Source organism: Notamacropus eugenii, chromosome 1, assembly GCF_028372415.1.
Source record: "Notamacropus eugenii isolate mMacEug1 chromosome 1, mMacEug1.pri_v2, whole genome shotgun sequence".
Lineage (NCBI taxonomy): Eukaryota > Metazoa > Chordata > Mammalia > Diprotodontia > Macropodidae > Notamacropus > Notamacropus eugenii.
This window is the reverse complement of record NC_092872.1, coordinates 218,074,345-218,100,761: the sequence shown is the minus strand read 5'-3', so window position 1 is coordinate 218,100,761 and position 26,417 is coordinate 218,074,345. Positions and strand designations below refer to the sequence as shown.

The window sequence follows — 26,417 nt, the reverse complement described above, 5'->3', positions numbered from 1 at the left end:
TCTTGGGTCAAGTGAGGGCCAAGCTGAGATGGATCTCATCTACACTGTTGCAAGATTTCCTCCAGCATGTGAACACAGGTTAAAAAGGAGATGGTGGGGGTAAACCCAGGGTTTGAGTCTGACAAGCCAGGAACAGTAAGGGACTGGAGAGTAGTTGAAGCTATTAGCTACAGGGTCAAGTCCGGGAAAGAAGAAAATAAAGTAAACTATTACTGAACATGCTTAATACAGTAAGGGAATAAAAATACACTATAGGAACCTTGTATTAAAATCTATATACATTTCATTGCTGGATGTTCAAAAGCAAAAGGAAAAATTAGGAGACGTCATCAAGGTACAAACTTTCTATTATGAAACAATACTAACAAATATACAGTCAGCACCTTTCATCTTTATTAAGCCCTTTAATTTGTGAGGCATTATTGCCATGTTTACAGATGGCCAAGCTGAGGAAGACAGTTTAGTGACTTGTCCAAAGTCACAGTGGATCAGTAGCAGAAGAGAGATGAAAACTTTATCCTCCAGTCAATGACAAAAACTTGACAACATTTCTGATTAGAGGAGAAGGTCATAGTTTCTCAGGTTTACTATAAGTTTAGATTTCACACAAAACAGTAATGACAACTAGACATGATGGCCAAACTTCAAAAATTGTAAACACAATGAGCCTAAGAAGACAACTGCAATGCATGTAAACAGGTTTTTTTTGGGGGGGTGGGGGTGGAGTGGGGGAACATCCACAGCTATTACATTTGCCCTGAATATTTTTGTTTTTATAGAAATATTCCAGGCTAAAGGTATCTAAGGCTTATACACTTCATTAAGTTTGCCTAGACCAGGCGTGGAGAACCTGCAGCCTGGAGATCACATGTGGTTCTCTAGATCCTCGGGTGAGGCCCTTTGACTAAATCCAAAGTTCACAGAACAAATCTTAATAAAAGGATTTGTTCTGTGAGCTTTGGATTTAGTCGAAGGGCCACAATGGAAGACCTAGAGGGTCACATGTGGCCGCCAGGCTGAAGGTTCCCCACCCCCTGGTCTAGACCCTGGCTTTACTTAAAAGGTTAGGGCTTTCCAACCCTATTTCAAAGAACTACGTGGTAATCTCCTTGTTTGAAGCAAATGTATTATAAATGTAATTTCTAATAACTTTCTTTTAGTTCTTTGTAGGGACTATGATGTATTATCTATAGCTTCATTCTGCAGTACTAAAATACTTCATAATTTAAGGGAAAAACAATAGTAGCAATTCACAAGACTAGTGATAAAATGGTTTGGGGAGAAATTTACTTTTGATGGTAAATTTAAAAAATACTTTAAAACTGACTATCAAAAGAATTATTACTATCATATATTAGTAATTTGATTTGTGAAATAAGACTGATCAAATGTGACAAAAAGTTTTTGCCAATAAAAATAACCTAATAGTCTTGAGATCCTATGTCATGAGTTTTATAATAATAAACTACAATATTTTCCCTGATATTCTTTCATGAATGCTCACAAAATATACAGAACAAAGGAACTTCAAGAGAGAATAAGTGTTAGGTCCCTGAAGACATCCATGGATCTTACCAAATATGCAAAGGATCTGTACTAGACCCTGGTGTGAGAGGTCCCTCTACCAATTTAGCTCCGTAGATCTAAAGTTAACTTAGTAGAGAACTCCTAGGAAGTGTCACCAGAGGAACACGGAGGTTAAGTGACTGCTCCTGGGTCTGACAGTGAATAAAGGCCAGAGGCAGGATGTGACTCCAGTTTTCCTGATTTCAGTTATGCTATGCTGCCTCTCTGCAACACAGTTCTTATTGCAATTTTTAAAAGATAATTTTTAGTCAGCATCATCACAGCAGTTTCAAAATTGGATAAGAATTTCTTCTTCCTTAAAGCTATAGTTATGAGGTAGATTCAGTACAAAGTAAATGTAAAGCAGTCTGTGTTTACATCATTTTCTCAAATTCCATACAAACATACACATTAAATAAACTCATCCACAAATTTCAATGATAAAAGATCTATTAAAAGTCTTGGTCAGCAGAACTCAGGCTTCAGCTTCCATACACCTTCACCATTCAAACCTCGATGAAACGTGCAGAGATTTCTCAGCAGTTCTCGAAATACGCAAGACTGGGAGGAGGACAACTTGGATTCAAATTCCTGCAGTATCTCTTGTGTGCTTGCCTGCCCATCGATACGGGCCTGGAAGGCTATGAAGTTCCTCATTTCTACCAAAAGGTCATCATGCTCTGTTGAAGTAGGCAGTGGGGCAGAAGCCTGCTGAAGGTTCACATTTTCATTTTCTGTTCTCTGTGGCAAAATAAGATGGTTCCTAGTTCTCATTTTAGCTAACAATGATGAAGAAGCTAAAGCACCAGATGAAGATTCTCCACCTTCTATTTTCCCACTAAAATGTGTTGTAGTGGCATTTTTCTCATCTTTCTTTAGATCAGCATCCTAAAGACAGAGATTTTTAAATAAAGTTAAAACTTGAAAGCAACTGAATCAGTTATTACAAAACATTTTAAGTTAATTCAAAATGCAAAAAGCGAACCAAATGAGAAACAAAATTACTGATTTTGTTAAGTAGACAGCAAGCCAAAGTCTGTGTTCCTAAGTGTGATCACGAAATTGGAGTCAAATTAAGCTGATATTGGAATTTTCAAATTTAGTTCAACAGGACAACCATGTCCCCAGACCATGGCTATTTTAGGTCCTGAATTTTGAAACTTGGAGTGCCTGTACATTAAGCTTGAAAATTATCAAAAACAAAGAAAAAGTCACTGCTTTCTGGAAGCCTTTGACCAGCTCCTCACTGTTAATCATATTCAATACATCACTTTTAAAAATTCTTGGGGGGTTTCTGCCATCTTGTCTGTAGTTGGGAAACAATCAATATTTTACAAAGATAATCATTCATGCAAAACACTTAGGCTCTCCCACCAGTATTGGTCCAAATACAGATCACACCCCTAAACTGAGATGTCATGTAAGTGAAAAAGATACACACCCATTCACTGATAAATAATGACTAAAAACACAATGACAGAACACATTTGGTGTTGTGTAAGTTACGAGTCTAGAAAAAAGTACGGTCTACATGTGACCAATAAGACAACTCCTCATTTGAGGTGGCTGAGGACAGAAAGAACAAAAATTGAACATAAATCTCTATTTTCTGAGCTATCATTGAAAGGGTTTGGTTAACTTCAGTTTTTAGATTATTGATCTGAGGATGTTTGTGTAAACTTATCTCTTGTAGAGCTGACAGAAGTACTTGAGTGGAAGGCACTCTAAGAACAGTAACAAATTTAATTAATGGTTTAAAGATCAAGTGATTTCTGCTCCTCAATATGAAAAAGTTCTGTAAATCATAAAGCCCCACACAGATGTAAGACATACTGTGATATACATGTACTGGCCCCCCAAAAATGACCAAGTGGAAGCTTCTCACTTATGTCCCATCAAGCCCCACATAGGTACAATAGATGCATTACCTGACACTTCTCTTTTGCAGACTTTGAAGAAGACTGTGGAACAGGCAAGCTAGGATTCCTTTTCTGCCCAAATCTGCTCCTAAACAAGAAAAATGTTTGCATTCAGTTTTTTGGAGCCAGAATATCCAAATACCCACCCCCAGTCCCTGCCAAGATTTCCTTTAGGAAATGTTTAGTTTCCTGGGGATTGGGAGTAGGGGGGTGACTGAGAGAGAAGACTCACCATGCCATGTCTATCCTAACACTTTTGATTCCCACATGGCCCTGCTCAGAGATCCCTCTTCTGCTATGTCATACTATTTCCATAATCAAATAAAGGTTATTATCAAATAGGTTAATTAAATCTATATTCATAGCTACATTTAAATGCAATGTCTTTTCTTTTTAGCTTAGGGATACTCATCTAACAGAGCATACAATCTCATCAATTAACCAACAAGCATTTATTAAGGGCTTTCTATGTGCTAGGCACTATGCAAAATGATACAAAGAATATGAGAGACTAATGCTAGATCCATAGGCCTGGGAATTATTTTCACAGAAATTATAATTGTACCCATAGAAGCCAAGATCACAAATGGAGGCAGTACAGGGAGAAAGGAAGAGAAGAAGACCTAGCACAGAACCTTGAGGGACACTACTGCTGAGCAAGGAATGGATCAAAACACAGCAAAGGAGACTATGGAGTGGTCAGATGGGAAGGATGCAAGACAGGGCAGAGTCACTAAGACCCAGACAGCAGAGACTATCCAGAAAAAAGCAGGTAATAGTGTCGGATGCTACAAAGAAACCAAGAACAGTGATGAATGAGAAAAGGCCATTAGCTTAGACTTAGCAATTAAGAGGTCATGGATATCTATGGAGAACAGTTACAGAAACCAAACTGCAGAGAGTCTAGAAGAAAGTAAGAGGAAAGAAAATAAAGGCACAGAGTGTAGATTCTCCCCAGGAGTTTAAGTTGAAAAGAGAGGAAAGATATGAGAATAACTAAAGCGTATGGCAGGACCTGGGCTGGGAACGACTGGTGTGTTTGCAGACAGCAAAGAAAGGACCAGTAGATAGTGAGAGACTGAACATTAGAATGGGAGTAATCTCTGCTGGAAAAGACAGAAAGGAACAGACTCCAGGGTATATGCTGAGGGGTCAGCCTTTGCAAGTAGGAGGGTCACTTCTTCATCAGAGGCTTGAGTGGCGAAGGCAGTGAGGGATGACATCAGAGGCACATGAGATAAGCAGGGAGAGGATTCCCAGCATACTGCTACTGCTTCAGTTTTTTCAATGAAATGAGGTAAAGTCTTGAACTAAGATGGAGAGGAGCAGCAGAGGCAAAGAATCAATTAGGGAGGAGTATTAAGATTGCTTTTACATTAGCACAGCTGATTATTGTGAACTGATTAATGTTCTTACAAAACTTTAATTAATTTTGCTCTAACTCCTGTCATCCCTTTTTAATGAAGTGGTTTTTTTATATTAGTTTCTACATTGGGAAAAGAAAATAAACAATATGATGGAAAGAGCATCCTACCTGCTCCAACTCTAAAGTACGAGTTGGGGGAAAACTGAGTATTATATTATTATATTATATTATATTATATATATATATATATTTAAACCCTACTTCTCAAAATCAGTCAAATTCAGTCTAAAAATAGAACACACATGGTCAACTCTGTTTAGAAGGCACATAATTTTAAGAGGAACAATTTCCACATTTAGGGCTCATGTACAGTGACATGAGATAATTATAAATTATCTTTCCAATGAGAATACAATATTTCTAGTGTTTCATAGGTTTGCATGACTGAGCCATGATAATGGAGAAGCAGCATGGTATTGCAGAAAAAGTACTAGATATGGAGTCAGAGAACCCAGGTTCAAATCCTGTCTCTCACACTTAATGAACCTCTCTGGATCTATTTCCTCATTTGTAAGAGAAGGGACTGCACTAGGAAGCCTTTTAATCTTCTGATCTGATATGGATCTGATATATCCTATAAGTAGTAATGATGTCTTACTTTCCTCCACCTGGTGCACCTGACAGACCATTACTGCCTGTCCACGTGGGCACACCAGAGACAGCACCCAAACACCGCTGACGAGACATCTTCAGTGCTTTCAATGCATCCTGGGCTACTCGATTTGCCTCTGCTTCCACTAACACATAATCCGGACTGGAAGCCTCCATAATAGCATCATGTTTCATGACACTATGAACTCCTACTAATGAAACAAATCAAAACAACAAGTTGAAATAAGAGCCCATGCTTGTACAACTGCTAGTTATGGTACTGTCCATTCTCAAATGAAAGGTAAAAGTCTTATGTCTGAATTATTTTTTTATTTCCCTTGGATAGTTTTATTTAATAATTTCTTTTTAAATGAATTTTTAATTTCATTTTACATAACACTCATTTTCCAATACATCCTGTTGCCATCCAAAGAACCATTTCTTTTAATAAAGAATAAAAATAGAATGAGAAAAAAAGTTCAGCAAAACTACCCAACATATCAAATATGTTCAACAGTACAGGCAGAATCCGACAATTCTTCAGGGCTGTTTGGCCATTATAATTACACTTCATTTACATTTAATTTTCCCATTTTCATTGCTGTGGTCAATGTATAATTTTTTTCTCCTGGTTCTCACTTCATTTTGCATCCATTCACATGTTACAAGTGTACGTAGCATACTTAAATAGGGTATGACTCTAGGGAAATCTACTTAAAGGTGAACATTTATTGAATGCTTATTCCCTTTTAATAGTTTCATTCATTAAATCAAGTGAACTAAAGCACTTATACCAAATGCTGAGACATCCAGCACACTCTGCATACACACTTAAAATTTATAGCTTCCAGTATTCTTTATAGTCATAGTTCATTACAACAAAGTTTAGTAATTTCTAAATGATACAGAGAACAATTCTGAGGAATGCTCTAAGGTTAGGTTCCCAACACAGTCCCCGACCTGTTGTAATCAATTTATTGTGACTTTTTTTCCCCACAATACTTGAATTTTTAAGTACAGAAAAAACAGGTACCTTGAAAATGTTTCTTTTCCTATATTATAAAATGTAGATTAAAAGGTAGAAACATTTTCTGCAGAGAGAAAAATGAATACAAGGAATCCAAATTTGATGATTCTAGTAACTTTCCTGATTCTTTAGTGTCATCGCCAGGAATACAAATTATTTTATTAAGTTGCAAAAGCCTGATGTCGCCTGAAACTACTGAAGAATGTGCAGTCTTATTTGTACTATATTTAAGTTTTTTTCGTTAGATTTTTCAGTTTTTCCTTCTCCTCTTTAAAATCAGGAAATCCACCTCATTTCCAACTCCTGCCAGTATGACAAGATTCATCTCCTTTATCTCAAATCCTCTTCCTAGTTTTCTGTTTCTAATCTGCTCTGGACTGGGAAATCAGTGAACCAATCTTGTTATGAAAAATGTGTCTCAAGTCCAGTAAACAGGTTATGAGTAAAGGCCCAAGGATGGGTCAAAGGTCATTTTACTTACATTTGGAATTTTAGCTATGTTCTGGATACCCAAAGTTGGCAAATAAGTGAAAAAGCAATAAATAATAATAACAAAGCATAAAAACAGAACAAACTAAATCTGAATCATCGGTAGCTTGAAAATTTTTTAAAAAACGTTAAAAGCTGAGTCATTTAAAATTAATTTTTGAGATTAAGGATAACATGCAAATAAACTTGTTAATGCTGTTCATACGGCATAATAACCATTCAAAGAACTGGCTACTTCTGTAAACATTCAGTTTACTGCTTTGAAGCAAAATCTAATTTTTCAAAAACTTCCATTTCCTCCAAGTCTTTAGAAAGGGTTAAAAGTGTTATTGTTTTTTTTTTTTAATTTGAAGATGGCAACTATTCTCAAAGACAGAGAGAACTATAACATAGAAGGGGGAACATTCTGGGCTTAAGGTCTGCACAATACTTTCCGCCACAAGTCTATATAATAGAGATTGTTTCCATTTTCTGATTCTGGCACTCCCCCCCATGGAAAAGCCAATGAAAAAGATTACCTGATCTTTTGAAAAGCTTTTCCAGAACATAATCATCACTTTTTTGCTCGTTTTCCTCTTTCTCATCATCATGCTTCCGGTACTGTTTTTGTTTTACCAAGTGTGGGATACGTATTCCTTCAAACTTAGCATCTTTGCAATGTCTAGATGCATTAGAGTTCTGCTTCGGCCCTTTGTGCTTTCGAATCTCCTTTCCTTCCACAAGGTGATGCTTTGTTTTTGACTTGTGTTTACAGAACTGGTTCTCAGTCTGCTCACTCTCAAGGCTGTGATCCGGTTTGGCCTGTGAGCTTCTCTTCTCACAAGGAAGATCCTCCTTTATATCTAAACCGTTACCACTTGCTGTCTTGAAATTTTCAGAGATACATGAAGAATTTAAGTTTTCCCCATTCCCTAAAGTCATCACAATCTTTGATGGTTCGTCTGAAGCAGAAAATGTATTCTTAAGTGCACATTTTTCTTCTATAAGATGAGTTTCAACTCTCTCCACTGAAAAGCTGCTTTGGCTAAAAGTTCCTAAATTTACATCTGTTTCTTTATCCTTATATTTCTCTTGAGATGAACCAGCAATGGCTTCGGAAATATTGACATCAGATAACTTACTGCATTCTGGAGAAACATCTGCTTGGCACATACCTTCTCTATCAGCAACAGGAAAGTTTTGAAATTTTCTTTTCAAATGATGTTTAGGTGCTTGAACATCTGAACCAGTTCCTAATTTATGGATTTAAAAAAAAACTGCTCATTATATTGCATGAATTAGGGTTATGCTGCTTTTAAATGTAATTTTTTCATCCAATACCTGCAAAAATAGCACTAGTTTCAGTGCCTTGAGATTCATCAGGACTACTGAGAGTAAACAGCTCATAGAGATCATTTGACTTGAAAAAACGTCTTTGTTTGGGATCTTTCAGGATTCTGTTTGTTAAAAACTGCTTGAAGATTTGCCTAAAACATAGGAAAAAAACTAGAATTGGTATAAAATAATACCTGAGTATATAATCCTTAAAATGCAATAGAAATCTACAATAATTTTACCCAGGATTTCTAAAGCAATGGGAGAGATGTTATACCTAGTTACAATATTAACCCCTACAGTCAATTAACCATAAAGAATTTCTACTTTAACACCAGTTACATTAACATAACAGGTAACTGCTAATCCATATTATTTAGATTCCAAATAAAAAACAATTTCAGCAATAACGAAAGATTTTTTAAATTCAAAGAACTTTTGAATTTTAAGAAGGAAAATTTCAAAACATGAGGAACCACTCTAATTACGAGCTGAGGCAACAGGGTGTCTGCTGCTCAATATTTCTTTACACAGCTTTAGATCCACACTTATTAGAAGAGGTCAAGGCAAAATATACTAGGATCCTCGAGTATTCCTTGTAAATACCAGTACTTCAGCATTTAGACTTCCTGCTTTCCTTTTCTTTTGTAAAAAATAATTATACTTTATTTACACATTCGTTTTCTTAAATTTTGAGTAATTTCTTAAGTTTTGAACAAATTTTCTCCTTTCCTCTGTCCTGTTCCACCCATCGAGAAAGCAAGCAGTATGATACCCATTATTTCTATGAAGTCATGCAGAACATATGTATCCATATTAGCCATGTTGGGGAAAAAAGCACTCAAGATAAAGAATGTGAAAAACAACACGCTTCGGTCCATGCTCAAGTGTTCATGTGTTCTGTATCTGGAAGAGGAGAGCGTTTTTCATCATGAGCCCTGGAATCCTCTTGGATCACCGTATTGCTCAGAATAGCTAAGTTTTTCCACAGCTGATCATCACTTTAATACTGCTGTTACTGTTCATATGTCTTCTCAAGTTTTTCTGAAACCATCCCCCTCATCATTTCTTATAGCACAATAGTATTCCTTCATAATTATATACCATGACTTGTTCAGCCATTCCCCAGTTGATGGGCAGCCCCTTCCATAGTCAATTATTTTGCTACCAGATTTCTTGTTTTCTTAAAGAGGTGATTCATTCCATAGAACGTACACAGCCAAGGATGCAAATTAATCTTAAGCTCACATGTGAGCTACTTCCTGTGAAGTTTAAGAAGGCATAAAAATTTTCCACTTCACATGCAGTTGTAAAAATGATAGAAAAGCCTCATTTTGGCCATCCTTTCAAAGAGGGAGAGGAGATATCAAGTCAATGAAAAAGCACAAACACCCAAACTCATCCAAAGGTTATGATCTCCATGACGAGGGCCTTCCCTCCAGTGACAGAGCAGGCAAGTTATTTATGCCTAGACATACTATTTAACCCTCCTCTTTCACTGACTCACCATCCATATCTCAACCCCTAATTGTGAGTGTTCCTCAAGGGTCTGTCCTGGGACCTCTTCTTTTTCTACCCTATTTCCCATGCGTTATTAATTATCTCTATGATACTGACTCCAACCAAACTATCTGGTATTTGATTGCATTTATTTTCTTCATATTTATCCTACATATAATTATATATGTATTTGTCATCTTCCCCTTTCAAATATGAGCTCCACTGAGTACATATTTTATTCTTTGTATTCGTATCCCAAGCACCTCCCATCATTCTACTCCTCTCCACTAATTGCTGACCTGCTCTCCCAGGGAAGGAGAGAACACTCTCCACCTGCTGGCCCAAGCCTACACCAGTATGAGTGCTTCTCCAGTCTCCTTTTTCTGCTACCTGATGATGTTGGTAACCTCTTCGTGAACTCATGCTTCAGTAATTACCCAACTCCTACCCTATGATATGCTCCCCATCCCAGTGTTTCAGAATTCATCATCCAAATTTCCTTCCCTATCCCCCAGTATCCACTTATTCCCATACCCCTCCACTCAAGCCCTATAACATCCCACTTTAAAGCTACCAATCTCTTCCACTGTGTTCTGAGATGCCAACTCCATAGAGAACAGACTTGCTTTTTACTGAAACCATATAGTCATAGAAAACGTACCCCTACTGCTGACACAGCTTCCCTGACCACCCTTTCCAGTAGTGGTTGCACTTCCTGACTCACCAGTGGAGAAAGAATGTTTTAACATTGCTTCCACTGGCACAGCTTTACCTACTATGTCCAACACTCAGGATCTCTCTTCCTTGGAGGTTCACTCAATCCATACCACCCATTTAAGATACTGTAACTATTATGTGTTGACCTCCAATGTTCTCTCCTTTCCTCAAATGAGTTCAGTGCCTGGCTCATACTCTTTCCTCCTCTCATACTAAGGGGACTTCAGTATACATTTTGATACTACTTCAAACACTCTAACCTCTCAGTTCCTCAGCTCACTCATTTCCCACAACCTAAGCTTCCACTCCACAGCTACACAAGAGTCATATTCTTGATCTTGTTATCACCTAAAAGTGTTCCATTTTCATATTTATGAACTCTGAAATTCCCTTATTTGGACAAAATACGTTGTCATTCAACCTTTGCCCTTACCTTGTAACTCCTACTCCTGTTCTCTGTCCTCACCATAGCTCCAAATCCTCCACCCCCTCAATTCTTTCCCAGGCCATTAATCCTGCATTGGCTACATTCTCCCCCCTTCCCCATCTTGACCCCCTGGTGAACCAGTTCAATTCTACACTGTCATCCCTTTCCCCATCACCTATGACCTGCCAAGCCTCAGTCTTGGATTACTCTAACCAACTGCTGTCTTCACTCCTATTCACATGGTGCTGAACAAGACTGGAGAAAATAATCATAAAACAGTGTTGACAGGGTCTACTGCAAGTTTATATCACAAAATCTTTACTGGGTCCTCCCTGCAGCAAAGCAATCCCTTCACACCTCTCTGATCAATTCAATATCCCATTCACCACAGCATGTTATTCAAACCTTTCCATCCCTCCTCATGCCTCCCCATGACACCACCTCCTCACACTTTCTCAACTGCAAACCTTGTCTCATAGTTCATGGAAAAAGTGGAGGCCATTTGCTGAGAGCTTCTTTTTATCCCCTCTTCCTCACCCCATGACTCAGATGCTTTCCATCACTCTCTCTTCCTCAATCCATCTCACATGAAGAGCTAACCCTTCTCTTTGTCAAGGGAAGCCCTGCCTACATGCACAAAAGATCCCATTTCTTTCCATCTTCTCCAGCAGACTGTCCCCTCACTCTCACTAATCTTCAATTTCTCCCTGTCTACTGGGTGCTTCTCTGCTTCTTATAAACATGCTTATTATGTCTCCCCCATCCTCCCAAAAAGCCCTCACCTGACCCATCCATCCTCACCAGTGTCCTGTATCTCTCCTCCCTCCTATGGCTGACCTCCCTGAAAAGATCATCTATAATTGATGCCTACATTTCCTTTCCTCTAACTCTCATCTGAACTCTCTGCAGTTTGGCTTCCAAGCTGAAACTGCTCTCTCCAAAATTATCAACGATCTGCCAAAGTTACCAACTACCAAATCTAATGGACTTTCCCCAATCCTCACCCTTCTTGCCTTCTAGCTAATCTGTTCCCAAGGCCTGGGGTCGATTTCACCTTTGTAACATCTCCTGAATATACCCCCTTCTCTCCTATGACACTGCCCTCTAGTGCAGGCCCTCATCACCTCATGTCTGGATTATATTGTGATAGGTTGCAGGTGGGTCTGCCTGCCTCAAGTCTCTCCACACTACAATCCATCCTCCATTTAGCCACCAAAGTGATTTTTCTTTTTCATAAAGGTCCTTTCTAGAGCTGAACTGCAAAGCACTCAAACTCTATTGCAGAGAGCACAGCTCCAATGGGCTAGCTACATAGTTCAAATGCCAACACACTCTTACCCAAAGACTATTTTATGGAGAACTCACACATAAAAATGCTCACATGGTGGTCAGAAGAAGTGGAATGATGATACTGTCAAGGTATCTCTGAAGAACTTTAGTACTGACTGTGAGACATGGGGGAATAGTGGACAAGACTGTGAAGCATGGCATGCCTAGATCAAAGAAGACACTATACTTTCTGAGCAAAGCAGAATTAGAAGCACAAATAAAACATGAGTTGTGCAAATCTAGAGCCACTTCCACTCTAGATGTTCTAAAAGAACACTTGTGATCTGGGGTGGGGCCCTCGAAACTTATACTGGTCTGATCAGCCACAGCTCAATACGCCATACCCTGACTCCAACACTGTGATGACACTGGTCTTCAAAAATGAAGGATAGTAACCACAAAATTATTTTCCTGAAGCGCAGGAACATTATTAAGAAAATGATTGTTGATTCTGCTGACCTGTGATAAATCTTTTCTTCAATGGTACCAGCAGTAAGAAGCCTGTAAACAGTCACTTGTTTCTTCTGACCTATTCTCCAAGCACGCTCTCGAGCCTATTACAGAAAGACAGCATGTCAGCTTAACTGAGGCTTAATTCAAAGACAATAAGCAGTGTCTTCCCGTTCACCCTAAAGTTAAAACAACAACATCCGAGAGAAACAAATGGGCCTAATTGCTACAAATAAAGACAGGCAAATTATAAAGCTAAAACTGTCCCATTATAATTTGAAACATGTGCAGTTCAGCAATTCAAAATTTTGTCAAGCGTATACCACTATTTTAAATACAGCAAATATACAGAAATATTACAATAATGATGAATTTATCTGACTATGATTCAGGTAGAAAATATTTTCCCAAATGATAAGTTATGTTCATTGTACACAGCACCCAAATTTCAAGAAATAGTGAAGTCCTCAAAACTCAAACATAATTACTAGTACTCTATGCCAAAGCAATCTAATGCATAGATGTAAGCACAATTACAAAAACACCTACAGAAATCCGCAAAAGCACTTAGCACATGCCATGTTGCTTACAAAATTAACGTTAAAAAATAAGCTCTCAATTTTTAACTTTTAATTGGAACATAACAAACCTGTGTGTCTGTGCTGGGGTTCCAGTCAGGGTCATAGATAATAACTCTGTTTGCTCCTGTCAAGTTGATCCCTATGCCACCCACACGAGTGGTAAGAAGAAATACAAATACGGAAGTGTCCTGTCGACAACACACAAACATTTAATGTTTACGTTTAAAGTCAGTCACATGCTCAATAATTCTTTTGCGCACTTGTCAATATCATATGGAATTCTGGCAACGTGTATTGTAGTAGCCGGTCTTTATTTTAATACTAATAAGATCTTACCTCATTATATCTTGTGATAAGTGGCTGTCTTGAAGCTATTGTAGTAGTACCATCCATTTTGAGGTAGGAATACTCTCGTACTCTAAGAAATGCTTCAAGTAGATGTAGCATCTGTAAGGATTTTAATGAAATAATAAACAATAAATGCTTGTACATCTCTATAAATATCTCATCTCTTCCACTGAGAAGCGCCAAGGTAGACAAATACAACTTTTGCTCTGTTGGGAGAGACTTATTGCACTACTTCTTTCAAAAAAATGTTTTATTGATATTTTTAGCTCATATCACCTTCACTTCCAAATATGCACTTCCTCCCTCCATTACTCTGTAGACCAGCCCTTAAGATGGAGAATAAAAAAGTGTTCCACATCCATAAATCCTCTACCTTTACAAAGAAGGGAGGTAGTTGTTATGCCTCAGATACATAAAACAAAGACATTCTTTCACTAATTATTTATTCTACCTGGTTTTAATGAAGAAAACTGCCATTTATTTTGTCTGGATTATGCCCTCCCTTCTGAAGTTGTATTCACAGAACTTAATCTTTAGGAATCATGAGTTTCTGGTATGACGCTTGAATGCTCACCTGTCTTGACTGAGAAAACAGTAACACTCGATGACCCTGCTTGTGCCATATTTTTAGCAAAGATTCAACCACTATCATTTTTCCAGAGCGTTTCCAGTAGCCAAACTGGTCAGCTTCCTCTAATTCATCGTCTGGAATACCTTTTATAATCCTTGGACCTCCAGAGAAGAGATCAGGGTGGTTGCATATTTTTCGTAATGCTACAAGTCCTGAAAAAACCTATAGGAGAAATACAATTCTCAAAATAATGTATCTCCTCATACTGGTGTTTATACAACAAGCAAGAGCAGATAGATGCTAATATGCAGGAAATATGAACCACTATTACTTCTCAGCATCAAAAGCCACTCTTCTCAATTCATGTTTTTTCTATATAGACAATGCCCACACCTTTCACTACAAATTCTGTCAAATTTCATTTGATGTTGCTTAGAGTTCCATTTCATTTCTGTGGTGCCTTTATTAATTCATTTCATGCTTTACTAATGCTTGAGCATGCTATCTAGTGGCAAATAAGGGAAACTGCATCCTGTTTTCTAAAAGGGCAGTAGGAAAGGACAATGGAATGGTCTTGACTACTTTTGCTTATAAGGGAAATTAATCAAGGGGAAGAAAGGATTAATTTCAGAATTCCTTGGATATATTTAAGAGACCTGGGCCATGGAAATCACTCCCCCTACCAAAAACAATTATGGGCCAAGCAAGATGGCACAGCAGAAAGAACAATGATCTAGGGATGAGGAGACCTAGGTTCAGGTCCCAACTGTCACTGGCTCAATGTGTGACCTTGGGAAAGGCACTTCATCTATAAGTAAGGGACTTGGACTAGATGATCTCTAGGTCCTTTCTGACACTAAAATCCTATACTTTATGTTTAGTGTATAGCTAACATTAATTTTAAGTCAAACTTAGGGCATGGAAAAGCTGTGTTTTTATGTGCTATTCACAAACACATATATATACATACAACTTATAGTACATTAAGATTATAAAAAAAACACATTTCCCATCCACAATCTAAGTGAGTCCAGGCATATTACTCTCTCTCTTTTTCTCTGAGTCTCAGTTTTCTCTTATATAAGATAGGAACAAGGGTGGGCTGGATAACTTTTGAGGTTCCTTTCTAAATCAAGACTCTTATGATCCATTACATAGGTATAAGAGAATAATTTTATAGCTTAAGAGTAAAAGGGGTTTTTTAAAACTGTATCTTTGATTTTATAATGTGCTGTTAGTTATATTTCTAACACTTTATGGGGTAAAAATCATTTGCAATGTGAAAGTTTGTTCATTAAATACAGGACAGAAGAAAGTGAGCTCTAGCTGTAACAAATGCCAATCCTAAATCTGTTGATCCTGGCATTCAAGGCCCTATATTACCTAGCTCCAGTCTTGTTTCTCACTCCTCCCTATAATATCCCTTATGTTCTAACCAAAATGGACTTCTGTCTATCCTCTGTTCATATTCTGTCTTTTTTCACTTCCATGAATTTGCTTACACCATCCACCATTTCCATAATGGATTTCTAATAATCCCCTTTGTAACTGGGGATACAAAGCTGTATCACACCCAGAATCCATCCTCAAGTATCTTACAATCTACTGGGAAAAGGGGAAGAGGGGAAAACATAGATGAAAAACTGTGATAAAAGGGACAAGGAAATAGGAATGCAAGGGCAAGGTCTAGGTGAAATAATAGTGGTAATTTAAGAAGAAAGATATTCACTTCTATGGGCATCAAGAAAGCCTTAACTGAGGAATGGTGGAGAATTTCAGCAGCTAAGAGTTACATTTACATAAAGACTAAAATAGAGAGACAGAAGGGAAGAGTTGAGGATCTTACTCACATTTCCGAATCTGAAATAAAGGACCTTGACTAATTTATGATACTTAATCTACGTAGGGAACTATGACCAAAACCACAATTTCTCCCCCTAAGATATTCTTTATAATTAAATAAATACATTAAGTGATGTGACCTTTATTTCAACATCTTTATTGAATGTAGCAGACAACATTACCTAAAGATGTACTGAGAAGAGAAAGAAAATAATCACTATGTTGAACTTTCTTCACAAAGAAGACAAGAAGTCCTCAAGATCCATTTTGGTTACTACCCTACCAACTGTAGGAAGTAAGTCAGATTGGAAGGAGTGTCAAATTTTGCTACTACCATCCAAGGCTTCTTTAAGATTAAAAAGGCAACACAATAAAAGTAGGTGGAAAGGCTGGGTTGGAAGTCAGAGGTTTAATTCCATCCTACATCTGCCACTTACTTAACTGTGGGTCAAGTGAGTTTTTCCTCTCTGAACCCATTTCCTCCCTAAAATGAAGGGGTTGGAATACAAGACCTTTGAAGTCCCTTCCAATCCTATGATCCCAAGAACAGGCAGAAACAATTATAGGACTCAATGTTTAAAAATAACCTTCCGTGTCTAATAATGAATTTTCTTTTCCTCATTAGGAAAAAATACATGGTAAAAAATCTATTATGTTGCAAAATTGGCATAATCAATCCATCCTTTGAATATGCACTGATTATAATGATAGCTAAAAAGATAAACCAAATCTGTGAAATGATTTGCCAGATACCTCTAACTCTGGATATCTATCAGTATAATTAACCAAAAGCTCTCTTAACTTAATACAGGAATTAGACTTTTATGTTCTATTTCTCCTAAACATTTGGGCTTTTATTGCAATACAAAAATAATCATGTGTAAAATTTCCTAACAAGAATGATAAGTTTCAAAAGGAGACACTAGTTAGTACAGAAAGGACTTAAAACTTATAGTTGTTATACTTGAGCTTCAAAATTCCTTAATTTCATCTTCAGAACACAGAGAACTGCTATTCCACAGACTAAAAAAGTCTACTAGTATTTTTAACTCAAAGTGTGAAGGAGTAGCCTACAAAGTCTCAATTTACTTCACAGACATTTCTAAATTTAAAAGACTTCTCAACTATATGCCAATTGAGATCAAACATTCCCTAAATTAAGATAACCAAAATAAAAGGATACCAGATTCTTCATCACAATGTCAAATACTACAACCTAGTAAAAACCCTAAGTTAAGTCTGAATTCAAATGATTGAATCCTCTGATGATCCTCTGATAATGGAACTTAATTGATAAGTGGCTGAAGCATTAATAAATTAGGAATTTCTAAGCAATTTTCCCAATATATCAATTATTTCTTCAGAATACTAGGGTTCAGTATGAGAACGTACAGCTTGGAAGATATGGAAAATATGGAAGAGATTTCAGAAAAGAAATAAATGAATATGCAAATCACTTAGACAACTCTCTATTATAACCAAAGGCATATTAAATAGAAACTATGACAGGAACTACGAGAAAAGATGAAAACGTTCAAACCGAAGAAATGCAGACTTAGGGTACTGAGAGCAGGAAACTGTCATCTCCATTCCCCTTTCTACCTCCCCCCGTGTCTTCTGAGATCCTCCTCTCTGCCTCCTGGCTTCCTTAAAGTCTCAACCAGAGTTCCAACTGTGGCAAAAAGCCATTTCTAATCTTCCTGAATCTTAGCGCCTTCACTCTAAAGCTATCTTTAATTTATCCTGTTTCTATTTCATTTGTACATCATTGTTTGCATGTTGTCTCCCCATAAGACTGGGAGCTCCTTGAGAGCTCCTTTCTTTTTTGAGAGCTGCCTTTCTTTTATCTTCAGCAATAAGATACAACGGATGCAACCAATAGTTGGTACAAATGAATCAATGCTAGGTGACTGACTCTAAGGATTAGTAAATAATGATTCTGTCTCTACTGAGAACCAAGCACAAGAAATGGCAACAAAAAAGTGCCCCACAAAGACAAGGCCTTTGTCTTCAGGGCTACTGACCACTAGAGTGTAATAATGAGAGGTCTTTTAAAATGTTCTCTCAGGAACCTAATCTATCTGAGGCAGCTAAGGGAAAAACACAGATTAAATAATTTCAAAATTTCTTCTAGCTCTAGAAAGCTGCTGATATTAAATAAGTATTACAATTTGTGTTTTGGGAAGCTAAAGCCCAAAGAAACTAATTGATCTAAAGCTTTAAAGTAAAACAGGAGATTGAGCAAGGGCCAGAATTTACACCCACATGTATCTATTGAATGGCCATGCACACTCATGTATAGAAGACAAACAACAGCACAGAAAGTCATCAAGAGCTTAAATGCAACTGTTTTTATTTGTTTTAAATAGTATTCCTTATACAGACTAATATTCAAGGTTCACAGCTGTTTTCCTTGCTACTGGTAGTAAAAAGCATCTGTTTTACCAATTGCTGCAATACTTAATTTATCACTGGAAGGTGATACAGTGATTCAGATTGTTATGTTCTTCCACTAAGCTAAGTTGTTATGGATTCACCCTAGTAAAAGTACCTAAAATCACATGTGAGTACAGGGAAGGTACAAAGTTTTAACTATTGCTTTACTTACTTCAGGTGGTGTTTCAAGTTAAAGCTGGCCTTGAATTTATTCAGAAAAGAGAATAAGGCAAAATCCCTGCTATAATGGCTAGTATTTCCCTTCTATAAAAACTGATACTCAAGTCCCACTGTGTTAGCTCTGGCTGAGTTTATAATGATATATCAGTCAAGCTATTATTACAAACTCATTACTATTTAAAGTGCTTTGGGATTATGTGAAGTATGAAAGGTGTTCGAGAAAACCAAATTCCATTCTGCCTCATATCATTTTTATAACAGGACTCTCCTGAGAAGAGAATATCTATTAATCTCTGAGTCCTGAATTCTGTGTTGCTGTTGAGAGAAGAATGACTTAATAACAGCAAGACCAGGGCAAATATGAATAAATTCTTTTTACATGCGGGACACAATTTGGGCTCCCATCAGATACTAGACATCAGTGCTTTTTCTCTTGGGCCATTCACTACTTCAGTGTTGTGATTTCTCATCTAACCTGCATTTCTCCATTAAGAATCCTGTAGACTTCTTTGGAATCTATGAAGTTTTGATATACTTTACGTTGCTCATCTGTCAAGCGGCAAAATAAGACCTAAAAAAAACCCATAAATACAAATGAGAACTTTCAAATTATTAAAGGAAAATGTAAATTAAAAATCTGAGTGAGACTGCATTGAGGGAAACAAAACTGTTTACATTTTTTAAAAAAGACAACTTTAAATGAAATATTACTAACAATTTCCAAAATGTATGTTTTTAGCTGCTTAGAAATGTCTTTAAATTTTAATAACAAAGATTTTAATCTTATTAAATTTTATAAAATTACATTCAATTACATAACAGAAACAATTTTTTAAAATCAGGCTGCTGTGACTGTATGCTTCGACCATAAAGAAAAAATACAAATAATGCAACTGTTACATCAGGCTTAAATAGTTTACAAAGCTGACGGCAGACAATTTTCACAATCTATTGGGATGTCTCTGCAAGTCCCTTACTCCATAAGACTTTGAGAAAGAGTATAATCGATATTTTTAATGTAAATGTAATCTAAATGCTTTTTGAAATCTTAGACATTCTTCAAAGTCTCAATTCAAGCTTTACTGTTTTCCCTAACTAACCCAGTCCATACTAATCTCACCTTTCTTGAGACATGTATAGGATGTTTCTCCACCACAGAGCAGGACAATCATACACTCTTCAATTATTTTACAATTATTTCATGTGTACTAATTCCCCAATTAAGATTCTAAAATCTTTGAGGGCAAGGGTCTTCATTTCTTTTTCCTCCTTTCCTTTTAACTTTAATTTCTCCTTTTATTATGCTCTCTCCTTTTTCTTCCTCACCATATCTCCCATCTTGTTTCCTCCTCAGCTCTTTCGTCCTATCTATTATTTTATTTGCAGTTCTTCTCTACCTCTTTTTTGCTCTGTCATAGTATTTTGTTCTCACTATTTTCATAAGCATGTTTAAATGCATTTGTTACTATACAAATACTACTACAGGATTTGGTCTCTAGGCAAAAAGAGCCAGTTTCCAGAGCCCAATTGTGACTCTGTCTTCACTGTTGCACTATCATCACCTTGCAGAACAGCTTGGGGAGGAAGCTTTAGAGCAGTGAATCTGGTTTTCTAAAATCCCATTTGTTGGTCCTAAAGTTCCCTCTTGTATGGGATTTTTGTAGGAGGGAAAAAGTTACCACAAGTTCTTTAGGGTAGAAGTACAGGAAAGGCCAACAAGGGCTACTAGCTGGTTGTGGCTGCCAGGTTACTCTTCCGGATACAGAGAAAAGGAAGAATGAGCTGTCCACAGCAAAAGTTTATGTAACTATCCAAATCCTAGTATACATATCCAAAACTAGTATAATAGTCTTTTCTGTAACCTTAAACTTCAAAAAAGAAAGTCTCTGATATATATTTCTATTTTTCTTTTAAAAATTCTTCATGTCATCTTTTATGCTTTATAATCCCATCCCGTGACTCTAAAGAAAGGTGTTCTCTTCTCTAAGCTTATTTGATCTTAAAATATCTTTTCTATTAGATACTCTTTGGCTTTTCATCTGCATCTCTTGTTCTTAGAGAATCGTCTCTTGGACAATCTTGGACAACCCCAGCTTTCTTGCTCAGTTAGGGATTTTTAGGCTCCAACCCTCTTGTCAAGGTGAAAGAATCTGATTCTTTTCCTTTACTATTTTCTCTACTCAACCTCTGAGGGTAATGTGAAAAAGCCACAAGGCCCTGAGGAATGTGCCTTCACATCCCCATGTCAACCTTCCCCCAGGTACAAGGCCTTCCTCCTTTATGTTTACCCTCTGACTTTTATTTTTTTCTTTTAGTCACTTCACCCCCTCTCTCATCTCTGGTTTGCTTACTTTGGTAAAGACTGAGTTTAGTGAATTAGAATCAGTTGCTAATTTCCTCAGGAACATCTTTCAAGAGTACTCATTTTTAAATACTCTCCTCACAAAAAGAACAGAGTTCACTTTCAACGTTGTACAGATAAAGATTCATCTGGAAAACAGTGAACTCCACAAGATATATTTGAGATATGTGAATGAGTGATTTAAAATTGTCACAGGCTAAACTATCCAGTAATGTGTATTCAAATAAGAGTTGAATGAAACAGGTATATTTGACTTATGAATATTTTGTTAAAAAACACTTCAAACGCTATAGCATTTCAGTTTTACCAACCTGCTCATTTTTGTCTGGCAATGAAAGGCTCATTTTTACATCTGTCTTCATTCTACGCAGTAGGTATGGGTTTATGGTATCTCGTAAAACACATGCACACTTATAAGCAGTTTTAACCTTTAATAAAGAAAAAAGGGGGTAAAAATCATTACTGTATAATATAGTAAGCATTGTCACTACCCTCCAAAATTTTTTTCAATATAAATGATTAAGTCAACAATATTAGAAAAGTTATATAAACAAAAAATGGCATAAGGGTCCCCCAAAAGCTTTCTCAAATTTAGAGTAGTATGTAAATTTATATGTGTAAAGGAATTTAATTAACCAAAAGTACACAGAAATAATGGCACTATTATATTTTTGCATTTTAAAATCAAAGTCTTATATAGTTATGAGAAAAGTACTACAGGGAAAAAAAAACTCTTTTTAAATGAATCTTTGAACATAATTTTATAATTGATCAAAAGCTAAAAGAGAACTGTTACTCTACAAGATTGAAGATCAAAAGCTAATACTATTAGCAGGCTGCAGCCAGGGGAGCTACCAGACAATGAGCAAAGATGACTGCCCACCTGAGACTATGAAAATAAGTTCAAGAAAATCCCTGTGATCAGAGAAACAAAAAGCTATTCTGGCCTTAAAAGGAGCATATGGTTCTGTAATGGATCACAGCTACATGAGATGGGTATTAAATATAGATAATGGCTTAAAAAACACATAACCCAGAAAAAAAAAACACCCACTCTTAATTCACTTCAAGGCAAGAAATTCAATAAATTATTGATATATATTTGAAAATCTAAACTGGCTTTCTAGTTTAGTAAATAACCAATCAGTAGAACAGGACGAACCTCAACTACAGTTTAAGTGTCTGGAACTTGGTTTTAGAATTCAAGAGAATAACAAACTTCAAAGTAAACATGGACAAGTCACATAAAACAAAATACTTATAAGTAACTCCAAGAACAGTTCATATAAGTCCTTTGCTACTGTTCTATTTTTTAAGTGAGGAGAAAATAGCAAATGCCAAAGCTGCCAAACTAATGGGGAATCTGTCTTTTCCAGCTTCTTCATTCAATGTATCATTTATTCATTGATAAGGATTTTAAGCTAAAAAAGCACAGCTCAATATGTCTTAGCTACTGGAATTAATACTATGTTACTGTTATGCTAAGGAAGACTTCTATAAATTCTTTTCTTTAGTTTCTCCAGTGACAGATATAAAGTATGAATCATAAATAAATATAATTTCATTTGAATTTCCTGTGTGATGTAGTGTTAAGAACACTAGACTGAAAAACAAACGAACTCAGTTCTAGTCCACTTTACATGACCTTGGACAAATCATTTCAGCCTCTTCAACTCTAAGTTCCTTCACTTGTCAAATGAGGGAGTGAATAAGATGCTTTCCTAAAATTCTACAATTCTGCATCTTCTTTAAAGAGTTTCTAGTGATGCATAAAGAGGTCATAAAACAAGTTCTCAAAGCTGAACTATTTATTTTAAAAACCAGGTCTGAAAATAATTGATTTTTTTTTTTTAATATTCAAATAGATTTACTAGCTCTCTACACAGAGATTCCACTGGGTTTTTTGGCATATACTCTTCCTTCCTCTTCTGTTCCCCTCCAATATCTGATGAAAGCATTAAAGGTATTTTAAGGTGTTCTCCAGGAGAGGAACAGCAGAGTAAGGAAGCTTTGAGTTCAAGTGATACCTTCTGACCCCAAGACCCTGAGCAGAGAAGGTACCAATGTGCACTGGCAGAGGGAGCCTCTGCAATACCAACGAAGCATTGTTTTAGTGCCTATCTGTTGTGTTGCCCATACTGAAGGCAGCACTGAGGAGTGAGATAGTGCATATGGACAGAGACAGACTTAGAGTCAAAGAGGCCTGGGGTCAAGTATTGTCTCTGACACATACCGATTCTGTGTTGGGCTGCACAGGCAACTCTCTAAGACTCTTAATATACAGCTGAGTTGTAGATCTCAATGATGGGAATATATAGGTGACTGAAACTTTCCCAAACTGCCAAAGTAACAAATCCACTGCCTCCCCTCCCCCACTCTATTTCATCCCATCCCTCAAATGTTTCCAGATACTTATTTTAAGAGTTCTTCTTTTTCTTAATAATTAAATGAAATTTTAAATACTGCGTGAATTTAAAAAGCTATTATACTAAAACATTTTCACTACTTTAATGCCAATTCAAAGCCTTAAATTTTTATTTTATCTCTCCTTTGATTAAAGTGGTAAAATCTAATTTTAAATATTAAAATCTTAGACTGTAAATTAAGCACCAAAATAAAGCAAATTAGTATACTTTTTGCCAATAAGAGAAATTATCTCCTTTAAATTGGTTGCTATAAACTCCACAAATATTTGTTACCTGAATAACTTACCTGTACAGGAGAAGCATTTGAATACCCTCCCATGGTAATTGGAACAGAAAATTGTTCCATGAACACTGGCAATGTTCCCAGTTTTCCCGGGAAGACAAAGTCAAAGAGAGACCACAGTTCTTTGAGGTTATTTTGCATAGGCGATCCAGACAAGATAATCCGATGAGGAGTACGGAACTGTTTTTTTAAAGACAAAAATAGTTGCATTAAAGAAAATATAATTTTATTTTCCTAAAATTCTGTTTTAATACACACCCATATCATTTCCCAAAGAATATTCCCACATATTAAATCAGTGTCACTGAATATCAACTTGGGTCTCTCTCAATATGAAAATTCTGTTATTGTAATTAAATATTTCCAAATTAACACAAAGGTCAGAAAATAAAAAGGATAAGAGTCTCATTTTTAGCTAAATCTGGCCGTAACCAAAGCTAAATGAAACTGAAAGTGAGATTTGTTCATTCTACAACTGAAGAGCAAAAATAGTGATAATATCTGATGTAAAATTTGATGACAAAAGTTTAAATATCCAGCATTTTCTAAATGTTATGCATAGACACATGGAAAAATCTTTAGTGAGTTATAACAAGCAGGCTCCAACTTATCACTGATGATGACTTACAAAAGAAGTGACATATACAGATTTATCAAGAGAACTATAGCGAATGTGAAGAATAAGCTAGCCTGAAAGTTTCACTGGCTGCACAAAATATTAAAACCAGAGAAAAGCCTCCAGAGCTTGGGTATATACTTCATGGATTTACGGCCAGGAATCACAGGATAAGAAGGTTGGGGCACCCTGTGATCTACACCAATGGAGAAAGTACCTAATCCACATGCATAATTTATAGAACCAATAAAGCATTTGCAGTATAATATGAAAGCACAGAAAGGATTCTGCAGTCTGGTAGAACACCAGCCAAAGTTGAAGAGTTGTTTGAATGAACTATAATGCATCCCTGGACCTGGAATCAGGAAAAGCTGAGTTCAAATCAGATACTTATTAGCTGTGTGAACCTAGGCAAGTCACTTTACTCTCTTTGCCTCAGTTTCCTCATCTGTAAAATAAGCTGGAGAAGGAAAAGGCAAACCACTTCAGTTTCTTTACCAAGAAAACCAAAATGCGGTCACAAAGAGTTGGACACAACTTAAACAATGAACAACAAATGTGAAATATCCTTTATATCACTTTAAAGGGCTATACCTGTTTGCAAGCAAGTGTAACTGCAGCATTGGGGTTTCGGATTTTGTGTCCCTCATCCAAGATCACATAATGCCAGTCATGATTGTTAATATTATCTTGCATCAATCGAATGTAGGAATATGAAGTGATCAAAATTCCATGGCATCTTGCAATTTCTCGGACAAGTTTCACCTAAAATAGCAATATAATGTTCCAGTAAATTTATTAGCACGAGCCATATTAAATAAGAATAATCCTACAATAATCTTTCATCCTAAAGGATCCCAAAACACTTCATGAATGTGCATATAGCATACTAATTATATGTTTATTAGTACTGGCATTCTATTCAGCACTTACTTTATTATATAGAACCAACATTGCCCCATAGACCAACAATTAAAATGAGATTAATACAACCATAAAAACCACAAGATAAGACTAGACAACTTATCACATGTGACAAAGCCGTTGCCATCTCTTCAAAATTTTAACCTCCCTGGACTTAAGGACACAATGTCAAGTGAAAGGTAATTAACAAATAAATAAAAGATAACAGCAAGTTTCCAGAAAGTATTCAAAAAGCCCTGAATAGTCATAAGAGGTAAACTGTATCAAGTTGCCTCAATTCAAGAAATATTTATTAAGGGTTTATTATGTGCAAGATATTTGGATTAAAAAAAAAAGACATAATTCTTGCCTCAAAATAATCAGGATCTTTCTTTTTCCTACAGCTTTTACAGGGTGAACTATGTCATTTTAATGTTTCTGTATAATATCTAACCTCTCAGGGTTATTCAAGTCAATATTACACAGTAAGTAGGTCACTAATTTGGATTAAATAAGATGTACCAAGTTTAATTTATTACAGTTTTAATACTTTATAATATGTATGGTTAATGTGAACCAGACTAACTAGTGTCAACTTCTAATTGATAAATTTTGAATTAGTGGAGTCAGAATTAAGTTTTTGTATTCGACATCAGAAAATAGTGTATCTTCCTAGTCTACTAAAATTGAGGAAATCACCACCACCATTATAACCTAAAAGTAGGAGGAGGGAAGGGAAAGGAATGACCAGCTGGGCTCAGACAAGCATAAAACTTGCCCTGTCTTTTCATTCTATTTTATGGTCCTCCCCTAACCCCACTCCCACCTTCCTGCCTGACTTTGGAGGGTAAAGGTGGAAGGTACAACTTACTTGAGCATTACTCCACAATAACACACTTCAATTATACTTCCTCGAACAAGTGCAGGATACATTTAGAGTTCTGAACCCTACATTCTGATCAGACAAGTCATCTTTTGGTTAAGTTCCTCCTACTAAATACATACTTACAGTTCAGTCAAGTCCATCTGTCTGTGGCAGAGAATGATGTATATTATATTAACACAAAAGATACTTGTATCAATCAATCAGTAAGCATTTATTAAGTGCCTATTA

The 26,417-nt window shown here is 36.4% G+C and overlaps 1 protein-coding gene across 3 annotated transcripts in view; it reads right to left on the bottom strand.

Moving 5' to 3' along the window:
- Nucleotides 1-558: 558 nt before the first annotated feature.
- Nucleotides 559-26,417, bottom strand: part of ERCC6 (ERCC excision repair 6, chromatin remodeling factor) — a 102,711-nt gene continuing 76,852 nt past the window's right edge. For 2 of the 3 annotated variants that reach the window (XM_072627450.1, XM_072627462.1), the window contains 13 exons: nt 24,995-25,165; nt 23,788-23,964; nt 21,387-21,503; nt 19,189-19,284; nt 14,259-14,477; nt 13,673-13,783; nt 13,405-13,524; nt 12,765-12,859; nt 8,339-8,484; nt 7,537-8,250; nt 5,510-5,714; nt 3,495-3,573; nt 559-2,454 (listed from right to left, as the gene is read on the bottom strand). In XM_072627450.1, coding sequence (XP_072483551.1) covers nt 2,032-2,454; nt 3,495-3,573; nt 5,510-5,714; nt 7,537-8,250; nt 8,339-8,484; nt 12,765-12,859; nt 13,405-13,524; nt 13,673-13,783; nt 14,259-14,477; nt 19,189-19,284; nt 21,387-21,503; nt 23,788-23,964; nt 24,995-25,165 — 2,673 coding nt within the window. In that variant the 3' untranslated portion in view covers nt 559-2,031. The remainder of the gene's footprint in view (nt 2,455-3,494; nt 3,574-5,509; nt 5,715-7,536; nt 8,251-8,338; nt 8,485-12,764; nt 12,860-13,404; nt 13,525-13,672; nt 13,784-14,258; nt 14,478-19,188; nt 19,285-21,386; nt 21,504-23,787; nt 23,965-24,994; nt 25,166-26,417) is intronic. The other variant, XM_072627455.1, reaches the window with a different exon arrangement.